The sequence below is a fragment of the Ambystoma mexicanum genome, chromosome 6q (genome assembly GCF_040938575.1).
Source record: "Ambystoma mexicanum isolate Mex_15411 chromosome 6q, UKY_AmexF1_1, whole genome shotgun sequence".
NCBI classification, from domain to species: domain Eukaryota; kingdom Metazoa; phylum Chordata; class Amphibia; order Caudata; family Ambystomatidae; genus Ambystoma; species Ambystoma mexicanum.
Genome location: NC_090937.1, coordinates 496,142,240 through 496,155,910, shown reverse-complemented (window position 1 = coordinate 496,155,910; position 13,671 = coordinate 496,142,240). Strand labels below are relative to the sequence as shown.

At 47.2% G+C, this 13,671-nt stretch overlaps 1 protein-coding gene across 35 annotated transcripts in view; it reads right to left on the bottom strand.

Annotated features, from left to right (window-relative positions):
* The window catches only part of ANK2 (ankyrin 2), a 1,645,279-nt gene that overhangs the window by 792,673 nt on the left and 838,935 nt on the right, over positions 1-13,671 (bottom strand). Inside the window, exon 1 of one of the 35 annotated variants that reach the window (XM_069630991.1) lies at positions 317-428. The exons of the other annotated variants lie outside the window; for them this stretch is intronic. Within the exon in view, the coding sequence (XP_069487092.1) occupies positions 317-406 (90 nt within the window). The 5' untranslated portion in view covers positions 407-428. Of the gene's footprint in view, positions 1-316; positions 429-13,671 lie in introns of those variants that run through there. 35 annotated transcript variants of the gene reach the window in all.

Here is a 13,671-nt window from a genome sequence, read left to right as displayed (position 1 = left end):
TAGACTTGAGTAAAATGTGTGTATGCCAATATCTAACTAGATCATGCTTCGCTGGCATGGAAGTGGCCTGCTAGAAAGAGGACAGGCTCCTCAACCTCCTGAGCATGAAAATCCAGTTGGGTTTTCAGAATGACAGAAATATGCAAACTATCCCACTGTTAATTCCTAATACCTCATTTTCTTCATGCATATGTATTCTGGCTACTCCGAAAAACATTATAAAGCGGGTCAACAAACCCAGACCTAATCAAAATATGAATAGAAATTGCAATAAAATTGGCATATTCAATAAGACAATGGTAATTAAAAGACTTACAATTTTCCTCAGAGAACTCTGCCTGCAAAGTTTTTCCATCCCTGTGCTCCCAAAGATCTTCTGGGCAAACAGCGGCATCTTTGTGCCCATTGGCGGTCCTTGCTAGCGCCGGACGGTGGGGCGCAGAGCTGTACGAGCCACCCTCTGGCTTCAGTCTCCCAAAGCACACTACAACAAGGGGGCAACTGTGAAGCCAAGTTGTAATCTCCACTCCAGCTGGGCATGGCATGTTGGCGGACGCTCTTCATCAGGACCACGCAGCACAAAAGAAAGCTTCTGCCTGAGCAGACTCCACCAGCGGGTTGGGGTTTGGGAACCACAGTCCAGAGCGTTACGGGGATGGCGGCTCTCCAGACCTGCTGGGCCGAAACCATTTCAGCGTGTATTGCAAAGGGGAGGAAGGCCAACCTACATGCACATCCTATTGGCATGCTCATGCTTAGAGTTGCGGATCACTGTTGCATCGTGACTGAATACAATTGCCAATGCATGAGTGTGCATGCTTTGTGGTGTGCCACAATTCGCTGCAAATAGACAACCTTTGAACCTAGCAAGGGAAGATTTCTCCCCCTCCCCATAGAATGGAGAGATATTGTACATTCGCCATATATAGAGCCCAAGATGTTCCATTCCAAAGACACTACTGAGCCCATCAGCGTGGCTGCCATTTTAGATCACGCAATCATCACAAAAACAACGAGTGGGGGTTCTGTGCATGACTACAAAGAGTACACAGTGTGGAATTACACCCATTGTTCCCCCAAAATCACACTGCGAAATATGCGTCAGAAAATAAGAATTCCATTAATTGCAGGGGTTTATTTTACTGACTGGATATCAAAGAATTATTCCCATGCCTGGTGGGAAACGGAGCATACTGGAACCATTTGTGGTTCAGAATGTGTCTATTTTGCACCTAGGTCACTTGCAACCTATTTGCTTTCGAGTTAATCAAAGGCTGGGGGTGGTTTCACATTTAGGGTGCAAGGGACATATGTTCCCCCCAGCTGGCTAGCCACCCATCAGGGTGCAGACACCAAATTCAGCGTGGGTGGTATACACCCAGAGTAGTGTACATGCCTGCTTTACTGCCCCATGCTTTGTGATTGGACGGGGCTTAGCGTGCAGAGGGAGGGGCAATTTGGGACATCTAACTCCCAGCAAAGGCCCAAAGGCAGGATGTGGCCTCACACTCCCCAGTCCTAGGTTGATGGTCATAGCCACTCCTCCAAGAGTGTGTGACCGTGGTGATGCCAGAGGTGTGGGCCTTCTCACACACCATCCTGCACAATATACAAAACAGCACGCAGCAGATTTTTGCACTAGCCACGTAGAACAATGAAGGAGACCGACACTGTTCCCCTTTTGTAGTTTACAGACTACCCAAGAAAGTAAAGTGGTTTTGGCTCAAGCATAGTAACATTTTCTGGGGGAACAGCAGGTTTGCTCTGTGCCTCATTGTGTGAGAAGCAAATGCTGTAGAAAGGCGATTGGAGCAATTTTCAGAACAGTTCAGTCTTTCAAGGAACATTGTGAGGAATGTCCAGAAACATATTTTCTCCCTTCCTTAATGTGTAAGCAGCAGAAATGGTGCAAAATCGTTATGCTCCATGTATACGCCAATTCGAAACAGTACTATGCAATACCAAATGTGCCAGCTCTAACAGCTTCCGGGGGGATTTTTGCATTAGACAGTGTTCATTTGATTTGGCCAATTTCCGCAAGCGCTCCGCTCACCATGCTTTGACATAGTTGCACGACAACAGCATGCACCGGCACTGTACACCACCACTGGAGGGTGCCGTTTAGAAGGGGCGCAGAAAGGATCTCATGGCCAGGGGTTGCGCAGTAACTGCCGGCGCTAAACTGGACCCCAACTCTTGCACTCTGCATCACCCCGCCTGCAACTCGGTGAACATCTGAAATGTGTGCTGCTACGCAACGCTCCACGCTCATTTTTGCAAGATGGCCAATACTGCACCAGGTCAAAATTTCGCTAACCGAAGACTATATCTGGGTCACAGAGCACAGCTTGCTTTTTTCAGAAGCATCGTCATCTGTTCAAAAGACCACTCTGTGTAACTACAGTTCAATTGGCTATTGGGGCCTTTTGCAAAGAAGTGCAGCACTTGCAAGCATTGGCTTCCTGCTGTATTATCAGCACTGAATAATGGGCCGTCTCTCGCTTGGTATGAGATCCGGCATCAGATGTCTCCCCGGATCTCGGGACCCGGCCTGCCTCAGCACAGACCAGGCTGTACCGAGCCCCCGGCTTTGCCGAGGGAAACTGGGGGCTATGTGATCTAATCTGCTGTGTGCTCCTTTCCCCAGCTGTCATTCACGAGTTTGCAGGTCCTATTCGCCTAGCCTGTTTCTTTCCTCTGGCCTGAAAGCGGCACCACAGGAATCAATGGGCCATGACTATTACTGGGGTGGGGGCAATCACTGTTAAAAGCAGGCCTTCTACGTGCTGGGCGCACTATTGTTTTCCAAATGAGCATTTTACAATTTCATAGAAGAAAAAACTAATTTCCAAATTCAAAAATGCTGCTTAAACTTGCATTCACTAGTTTTCTTTGAAATGTGTTTCTTTTTTGTCGGACTACAATACAAATACTCTGTAATGTTTGTGCCCCTTCCTTTGTGTTTTATCACAGGTTATATTTGTAAAGATGTTATATACTTGTCAAACTGCTTACTCACGAATAAATGCTTCTGTTGTGCTGACAGCAGTTATTAGGAAATTAAACTCTGGGTTCATGTTTGCCAACTTTTGATTTTAACTACAGGGGCAGAAATACCCCCAGCTGCAATAATTTAGCATTTATATGGCGCTACGAACCCTCAGGTATCTGAGCGCTGCTTATTATTACCCACGGTGTGTAGTGCTCATTTATCAAACTCGGAAGGATGAAAGGCTGAGTTTGGCCCTGCCGGGATTCGAACCTGCGTTAGCAGGCTCTGCACGGATGTAAAAGTGAGCGTTCTGCTCGCTGCGCTATCGGACCGGCTGACTTGCCGTGAATATAAGCAAGCGACCAGCCTAACCCATTCCATGGCCACACACATTGTATAGCACTTGTTTTTGTATAAGGAATTGCAAAAAATCATATGATTAACAATTTTTAAAATATATCATATATGCAACGGTCTCTAAACGTGCTGAGCTATCCTAGTAGCCTTCTACTGTGGAGCGTGCCTATGGGTGCCTTAATGTACTAAAAGTCACTGCATTAACAACAGTATTTTGGATGCACCACTGCCATGGAAGTGATTTAAAGGGGAATTGATGTACAGTGTGGAGTTTGGAAAGAAGCAGCATGAAAGAAATTGTACAATGTTTAACTATTATTTGGAACATTTCCTTTGAGCCTAGCTCCTCTCCCTCGGAACTCTGCCCCCTTCTCCAAGCTCCACCCCCTCCCCTTGTGGGGTCCATTTGACATGTTTTCCATGTAAGCCACTGTGTACTGTGACTTGTTACTGATATTTCCTTGTACTGGGCATGTAGGCGTCATGATCACAGAATAGCTGTGTGGCTGTGACTGCGGCTGAGGATGCACGGTGCCTTTCTGCAATAAGGAACGTACTTGAGCTACGCCAGTGCTCGCACAGTGGCAAAGGGGCATTGCCTTATTTTCAACGCGGCATTCTCTACAAACACAAGGTCGTGGGAGGAAGCGCAAGCACCATTGGGACCACAGAAGACGCATCAAATGTCTGCCCTGTGGTGGGTAAACAGGCAACGCCTGGAGGGAACTAGGCACTCTGTGACCCAAGTCCAAGGGGAGCTCAGTTATTTTCTGCCCCTCCCTCTCGCTAGGGCATGGGGACAGGCCCCCTTACAAATGCAAGCTTTGGGGTGGTGTGGCAACATCTCCAGTTAAAGGCATTTGGACCTGCTCCCCGCACCCGACCTCTCTAGAGGCCTTGGAGGACGAGTACAATCAAATTCTACCCCCATCCTCATGGGGACCTTCTTGCCGCTGAGCTGCCGACCGCAATGCTTCATGGAATTGTATGTTTTATTATTTATTTATTTATTTATAACACGCTGGCAGCCCGTGGGCACCAGGGCACACAATTGCCCGCAGAGAATGACCACGAAAGACAGGACAAGCAAGGTAGCTGAAGGAATGGTGGGTAAAGCCTCCACTCCATGAAGATGCACCGCACAGCACATCGTGCAGCAGCCGCGCTGCAGCCCAAGGTGAGAATACTTGCATGGTAAGGCAAGTCGTCTTGTAAAGCGCCCTTCTGCCAAGAACATTGGCCTCGTGCGTGTGACTCTGTAAAAAGATGGTTGGGCGCTGATAGTGGGATAGAGGTAGAGGCAGATGCAAAAAACTGTTGTGTTGATGAGGGTAGTATGGAAGCGCCCCCGATACCTGTGTGGCGGTCAGGATTCTGAATGTTCTGGGAAGAAAGGACCCTGGGCAGGTTATCCATAAGGGGGGCCCCAGGGTTGGGAGAGCAGCAGTGAATGGGATAGGACTGTTGATAGCAGCGGAGGAGGGTAGGAGTCAGGGTCATCATTTCACCAAAATGACAGGGGTAGCGGAAGTGACATCACACAACCCTTGACCTCTCATGACATCACAGGATGTGATGTCGTTTGACCACACCCTGAAGGGATATCGCGGGAAGTGATGGAACACGACCTTTCACCCCTTGACAAAACAGGAAGTGGCGTCACATAGCATTGTTCCCAAGTACACTACGAAAAAGATGGTTATGATATCACTATAATGAGATATATATTTCATACAAGAATGGATCGCCATATGTATCGTTAAGATCAGTGTATATAGGCCCATATTACCAAATTACTCTGAATGCAAGCAGACGTCCATGGCCAAATGATAATGATGTGTTATTATATGGCACTTATGCTTAAGCGCTTTATATAGAAAAATATACATACACCATCACCCAACCTGTGTTGGTACTCATTTATCGACCTCAGAAGGATGAAAGGCTGAGTTGAGGCATTTAGGAACAGACTTAATCAGTGACTCGCCCCCTAAAGTGTGCGTGAAATAAACCTTTAATGAGTCTAGCAATTATTGTATAGAATTCCAGAAAGACACATTATTTGGTATTCCTATTCTTTCTTATTTAGGGCCAGTGCTGAAAGTGTTAGACTTGCAGAACCCCTGTTCATTTTTATTTTTTTTAAGAGTAAGAGGCCTGAACAAGAAAGCCAGCCACTCCAGAAGCAAATAGCCACATACCGCAGGCCACAGGCCAGGAGCTTGCATTAAAAAAAACAAAAAATCACATTTTTTTCAATTTCTTTTTTAGGGGTAGCAAGGGAACCCACAGGGGTAGCAAAGGAGACCTCAGGGGTTGCAGTTGCGAGCTCTGGCGACCCCTAAATGACGTCCCTGGTAGGAGTCTGATATGTTCGCTAGGTCTTGTGGGACATGCGATAGGGAGCGTTTGTGGTGTAAAAGGTGCAAGATTTTGGTAGTGAGGGTGTTAGCGAGTTCGGGAACATAGAGAAAGGGATGAACGTTAGTGAGGACCCAGTACAAATTCCTCAGATGCAAGGTGGGGTCCTTCCGTGGTTGCAGTCAGGTTTAAAGATTGTGGGTAGGGGATTCGCTTTCAGACAAAGGTATGCACGTTGTAGTCTGTTGACAGGATGTATAGTAGGCCACCGCACGGCTCAGCTTCGGATAGGTGGTTATAGCGGTTAGCTGAGGAACCATGTCGTGAGCGGTTTCCCGCAAGTTCAGTGGTCCTCTTCTATACTAAGTTGCTTGGGAAGTGATTTCCAGAGTTGTGTGGCCAGTAGCGAGACAGAGGTTCCTCTCTGCCATGTCCTGCTGGAGCTAGGAACCGGTGCTAAATAAGAGTTACTGCACCTTAGAGCCCTCAATTTTGTTTAGTGCTGGAACTTCTTTATGATCCATGGTAAGCACAGTTTGCGATGTAGAGGGTTGTGAAGTGTATTCTTGATCAGGAGCTAATGGAGAATGTGCACCACTGAGGAGACGTGCATGAACATTTTCCTTCGATCGAGTAGTCTGACTGCTGCATTGTGGGCTCTCTGAAGATTTTCTGTGCGGTATTCCAGTAGTCTGAGACAGAGGCTATTTGTGGTCTAGTTTTGGTGTAACTAGCAATATCATGGCTGTGAAGTTCAGAAAAGCAACTTCTGACAGTGGCTCTCACCTGCCATTCAAAGTGTGAGGCTGCCGGTCATTGCGTCTCTGGGGTTCTTCCCGATGATGATGATACTGGGCAGGGGCCGGCCTTAACGGCCAAAGGATTGACATAGTGTTTGATGCAACCACACCGTCAATCATGAGTTCTGGTTTTAGTATGGTTAAGCTTTGGTCTGCTTATTGTCTTTCAAGGGTCCACCTGTGTGAGCCGTGTTTTAGGTCCGGTAACTATTGAGAAGTCGCTTTTGAGTTTGTAGATGATCGCTCTGCTGTATACGTAATTGCAACAGGTGAGACCAGCTGGGCTGATGAGGTCTAGAAAGGGAGTCATGCAAATGTTGAACAGGAGAGGGGAAAGGGTTAATCCTTGTGGTATTCTACTTGTTAGTAGGCCTAGCTGGGATCTGTGGTGGTGAGCCATGATGGGGGTCTTGGTTCTTCCGATGAGTAAAGAGGGGATCCAGCGTAGCACAGCTCGTTTTATTACGCGGTCCTCTTGTCCCCTTAGAAGAATGTTGTGACTTATGATGTCAAACGCGGCTGAAATGTCCAGTAGAATCAGAGCGCCCTCGGAGCTGTCATCCGCATTGTTCTTTAGCGTATCCCAGATTGAGGCGAGGACTGATTCTGTTCACCTCATTGGCCTAAAATCAAGCTGGCCCTCGTGAAGTAGGTTGTTTGTTTCTACGTATTTTGGGAGCTGGTGGGAGCTGGCGGCTTTTGAATTTTTCCAGAACTTTTACAATGAAAGGAGTGTTTAAGAACGGGTAGTAACTTGGTGGGTATTTTGGGTCCGTTTTGGGGTTTTTGAGAAGGGGTTTTTGAGAAGAGGCCTGACAAAATAGGACTTGGAAGTCGGTGGGACACTCGCCGCAGCTGTCAAGCCTTTGAGAGGATGGATACGGAGAGAGGGGTCGGCTCTTGCTGTCTGGTGACCCATTTCTAAAAGGTGGGGGGAACACAGGTCTTCCTGGGATCCCGCTCGCTTGATAGTAGACAGTGGGTCTTGCATGGAGAAGCGGTGGAACGATAACAGGGGTGTGCTGCGGGGCCGAGCACACTAACCTATGCATGCTCTGATGCAAGATGCAAACGATTGGGGGGGGGGCGGGCATGCACACGCAGTGCCTTTGCCCCTTTCTGTCTTCAGCATGTTCGCGTAGTCTTTGCTGAAGCCCATGCCTGGCTCCTTGTGAGACCCCGATGCATCTGGGCTTGGGGTGGAAGTGAAGAGGCCCTGCCTGAAGCGCAGGAAGGCCTTTGCACTTTCAGGGGGGGGCTTATGTGAAGCGCCCACTCATTTTGGGTACGGCTCAGGTTTTATATTAGTCTGTATAGAGACAAGTATTAGCATTACTTCGTGAAAAAACATAGGCAAATCCCTGTGCTTGCATCCCACAGGAAGAGGCTTTCATCTGAGTGAAGCCCCACAGCTCGGAGCGCCATGCCAGAAGGCAAAACATGAACGAGAAAACCCTCTACTTTATTGCCGCAGGACAGAGGCGGGCGCTAGGTTGGGACAGGGGCGCCAGTGGCCCCTTTCAACGGTGCTGCCGGCCTGGTGTGGCCCGTGGGAGACTCGGTGGGGCAGCCTGCCGGTGACTAGGCGGTTACAGGGCCACAATGAGCAAGAAAGGTCACCTGTCCTGCGGAGGGAGCGCGCAGGGGAGGAAGCGAGGGGGTGAGGGAGGCTGCGAGGGAGGGAGGGAGAGAGGAATAGGGGAAGGGAAGAATGGTGTGGAGTGAGTGACTGGTGGGTGAGTGAGTGGGAAAGTGAATGAGCATTGTATAGCACTGAGGGTTCAGCAAGGCCCAGCTCGTCAGCTGTAGGTTTCACGCACTTACTACAGTGTAGCACTTATACAGCACTCTTTATGATCAGGCCCTTAGGTCCTTCACAAAGTAGCCGAACGTTACAGGGCCCAGTAGAGCCACATTCTTGTGATCAGAGTAGTTACCATTTTAATATTGTTTATAAAGAGATATGTTGCTGGAAAGAGGGAACGCCCTCCCACTCAGAGCTGAACCCTCACACACTGCCTTCCGCAAAGCCATCAACACACGGCTTTTCCCACTAACGCCCTAAATGAATACCGCCACTTTCCATTCGCCCTCCGCACTTTCGTAAAGGTAAACCAGTCATATGTTACTTGCGTTGCTGTGATATGCTTCATACCATGTTACCCTGTGTAACCACATCTCCATTCAACAACCCATCCTGCATCTATTCATGCCTCTACACAATGTAACATCGCAATGTAAGAGGCCATACTGTTTGTATGCTTTTATGTTTCTATAATGTGTAATCTCTTCCCCACCAATGTAATACATCATGTACCCAAATACGTTCATATACCTGTAACCAAGCTGTCTTCTTGTAACTAAGCTGTTTTCTGTAACAGTGCTGCGATGCCTTCGGGCTGCCTGTGCGCTTTATACATGCATACATACATACATACATACATACATACATACATATATACATACAAATAAATAAATAAATAAATAAATGGCAATCACTGCAAGTGACTAAGAGCATCATAGCCCCGTCTCCCGGGGAGACGAAAGGGGATTCTGGTGGATCGTCCTCTGGCAAAAGCAAATGTACTTATTATCTGGGGGTTACAGGTAAATGTACCCATCACAGGAGTAGCAAAGGGCTGGCACTTTGGTCTTTCTTTTGAGGAAGCCTTGCACTCCAGGTGGAGGGGATTTGTGAACCAGAGTCAGATCTTGAAATCAATGTCCCCAAAACGGAGGATATACAGAAAGCTTGGTCACCAAATTCAGACTATTTATTAAAGACAGCCAGCATATTTCTTTTCAATTAGGAATTGCTTTATAGATAAGATTCGAAAATGCTGCCTATAGTTGATACACTCTAACATACATTTTATAATCAAATTCCTGGACAGAGTGGCACGTTTTATATATTTCTAAATAAATTAACTTGACGTGGGAGACTGGACTCTTATCGGGTATCATCCTAGCAGATGTTCTTACTCTTGAGTACTACGTTTGCACAGTTGAAGCCTAACTAAGGGTATTTGAAGCCCTCCGCCAACACTCACAGCCCCTCATACAGAGTGCAACCAAACTAAATATTGCAATTAAATATTGATTTAACATCAGCAAAATAAAATATTCAGTCCTTATTGCCAGAGGCTTGAGCAACACAGCATCTTATGAGGCTACAAGCCAGGCGAGGGGCGCAAATGCTAGAAGAGGAGTGGCAGATGAGGGTGAGGAGTATGAGAGAAAGTGCCAGAGTCAGAGAGGAAAGGGAAGGTAGAGACAGCAATGGATCCAAAGTCACACAGAGTCAGATTGGAATCCAAGAAGAGACAGCAATGGATCCAAAGTCATCCAGAGTCAGATTGGAATCACAGAAGCGACAGCAAAAGAACCAAAGTCACCCAGAGGCAGATTGAAATCCAGGAAGAGATAGCAAAAGAACCAAAGTCACCCAGAGTCACATTGAAATCCAGGAAGAGAAAGCAAAAGAACCAAAGTCACCCAGAGTCACATTGAAATCCAGGAAGAGAAAGCAAAAGAACCAAAGTCAACCAGAGTCAGATTAGAATCCCAGAAGAGATAGCAAAAGAAGCAGTCACCCAGAGTCAGATTGGAATCCCAGATGAGACAGCAATAGAACGATGGTCACCCAGAGTGAGGTTGAAATCACATGAGAGAGCAAAAGAACCAAATTCACTCAGAGTTAGATTGACATGACAGAGAAGACAGAACTAGAACCACCGTCACCCAGGGCCAGATTGAAATCACAAATGCAAGCAGCAAACTATAATTCATCAGCAATAAAATAATGTGTACTCTACGTGAAAAAAAGGACAGAATTAAACATTCAATATCCCCGTCAAAGAAACTGTTGAAACAAGTGGAACTATTTTGAGAATGTCTTGACAATAGCATGCATGCTTGTTCCTACTCCCATGGGAGAGGGTGCCTGCTACTCGAATCTCACCCCACCCCGTCATGTGCAGGACCCCCTCACTCCCCTGCATCTAGGGTGTGTAAAAGTAATTTGGGGACCGCCGTCATCATTTGGGTCACAAGTCATAGTCCTGCTAACATCCAGTTCCCCTGATCTTTCCTGGGGTCCATCGAGTGACGCCGGCCTCCATTCCCAGACCTGCCCCTCTGGCAGAGAGCAGCGCACCCTTGTGTTAGTGTATGTTCATTTAGCAGTCTTTTTCCTCTGTTTGCTTTGAAAGTGCTGTGGTGCACGGTCACGAGACCATGTTTTTTTAGGGCAGTACCACAGTAACTGATTAGAGACATATATTGAAATAAAAACTGCAAGCCATTCTCATGTGGTGCTGGTACACACCCCGCCTGCCGAAATAAACGCGTTTAGGAAAATGGTGACAGTTTTCCGCACCATTCTGTGGTGGCAGAAAAAAACATATCGCAGTTAGGTGGACTTTCCACCCGCATAAAATGCATGCAATTGTGTGCTGCTAAAAAAGGCGCGCCTTATTTAAGAATCAATTCAATATCTCATAACTCTGTTTTTAAAAACAAGAACATTATGTCAAGAAATCGCCATGGTGAGGTAATGTTTTCACATGTAAATAAGAAGGGGCCGCCCTTTGTACGTGAGACTGGGAGCTAATCAGCGACAAAGGCAGCATTTTCCATCTATTAAGACGAGGAAAATACCACTTTTTCCGTGGACGCATTGTCAGGACAAGAGCAGAGTCACTTTTCAGAACACAGGCGCGCATTCATATTCTTGGCGGCCCCGACAACAGCACAGCATAGCATGCCCGTAACAAAAGGTCACGTCACTTTGGCGGACAGACGAAAGCTAGTCGTCGGATGGCATCAAGCATGGCTTTAATCCCAGACCACTCGTCGCGGTGTTTGCGGGCAAGTAAGAACTTTTTGAGCTTCTGTTTTCTTTAATCGCAATTTGTCCATGAACAACGCAACCGTGGTGGATGACCACAATACGTCCAAACAGATCACTAATCTCCGAGTTTCCACACAGTTTCTGACTTTTCCCACACCTTCCCCAAAGTTGCAACTGGTGGGTGTATCTAGAACAGAAGCCAGCAACCTTAGGCTCCCCAAATGTTTTGGACTATGACTCCCATCATCCCTTACCATTGGCTTAGTTGTCTAGGTATGATGGGAGTTGTAGTGCAAACATATGCAGAGTCAAAAGTTGGGAGAAGCCCCAACTAGAATCTTAAAGAGCGAAACCAATGTTAATTAACCAGTAGCGTTGTTGACACAAATGTCTTGGCATGAAACAATAAGAACCCATGAGAACTAGTGAAGGCGATGCAGGTGCCAAGAAATGTCCACTCTCTCGAGATCAGTTTCCTGGGTAGACGAGCTGAAGAAAAGCAAGGTAGACACACACCACAAGGAGTACACACTGTTTCAGATTTGGTATATGGGGGAGGGGTGTCGAGGGAGCTGCTTGCGCTACAGTGTGAGAAAGAGGAAGCCCAGATTCTGAGAGTTCCCGTGCACAAGAACATAGAAATGGGATTTCCCAGTCTCAGGAAAAGCAGATGCAAAACCTCTTGGAGGCAGGAACAAGTGATCAAAAATAAAACTTCTCACTTTCGCGAGAAGGCACAAAAGAAACTGCCTTTTCAGGAAAAGAGGAGAGGCATAAGAAACTCTGACAAGTAGCGAGGGATTGCGTTCATTTCCAGGGTGTGCCCAGCACATGATCTTATGTGGTCAAGCTATTGCCTGAGAAGGATATAAAGATAGAAAACTCCATGCGCAGCTGAACACTTCCGCCGGAAACAACCCGGGACCAAATGACATCACGTGCACCTTTGGCCTGTGACGTTATTCAGCAGCAGGATTGGCTACTATGCTCAGCACAAGTCTGTCTCCCTGGAAAGTGGGGCGGGGCACCCTGCGCTCGATCGGCCTAAGATTTCTGGGTGTCATATTTCCCTGGATTTCAAATCCGGATGATATCCATTGGTGCGTGTTGGCGGCACCACCAGCTGGTAAGTCCACTGCAAAGTGTGCCCTATACATGTCACTCTCACCCCTCAAAGAATGGTGTGGGTGTAGACTGACCTGATCTTTCAGCTACTTGGAGGCCGGTGGCCTATGCCAGGGTTGTCTAACTCCAGGCCTCGAGGGCCGGATTCCTGACGGGTTTTCAGGATATCCCAATATTCATGAGACAAAAATTGAAGACATCTAGAATCATTGAATGCAAATTTATCTCATGAGTATTAAAGAGGGGATCCAGGAAATCCGACATCTTTCTGGTCCTCGAGGTCTAGAGTAGGACAACCCCAGCCTATGTCATTTTGGGAAGGATGGTGTCCAGAAATGTTTCACCTCATTGAGTGCATCGCTGCAGTTTTGGATCAGCAAACTCCCCCATCTACAGAGGGCCTTGGAGATCTGTGCAAAATGAAGGCTATGTACTACAATGTGCTATTTGCTCCTCGGTTAGAGAACTCTCCCAAAGCGCAGCTGTCCCTGGGCACATCACTACGAGCACCGGGCATGTCGCGTGCGTGCACCAAGGGTAGACTCGGCTGCAAATGGATGTCTGTGCTCCTCGGAGAATCCTGGCCCTGAATTATTAATGCCCCAGCAGCAGTGTCTGTCAGACATTCTCTCTGTGCCCTACATCAGAGAATATAATCACTAGACCTGGATTCAGTGGGATGCTTGCCATGCAGATACCAAGCTGGCAGTGCCACCTACAACACTAATGCAGTGGCTTTCACGTGTACCTGCTGTCCGACACATAGGGCCTGATTTACAAAAATGTCTTAACCTGGGAAAGTCCCAATGAAAACGTTGTGTAAATCAGGCCCATAGAATCTTAAATATGCAAATGTTTGTCCCAAAAGCCTTCCAGCTCAGCTATTATGAAGAGTTTGGTGACCACATGGTACAGATTCCGGAAACATGCTGGACAATGGACACGAGCATTTGCATTTCTACACACCAGGGCACGTCACAGAAACTTAGAACTGGTGCAAGTGCACATTTCCATGCCATTTGCACTGGGGTGCCCCAGTGAAAAAACATGTTGTGTTCAATGCATATTTGCAGCAGGGCAATTTGTGTCCTAGCGCAAATAACATGCAAAATATCATTGCACCATTGCAAAGGTCTGTAAGAAGGGCTGTGCCCTCTTGAGTCGGAAACATTTCAATGCCCATA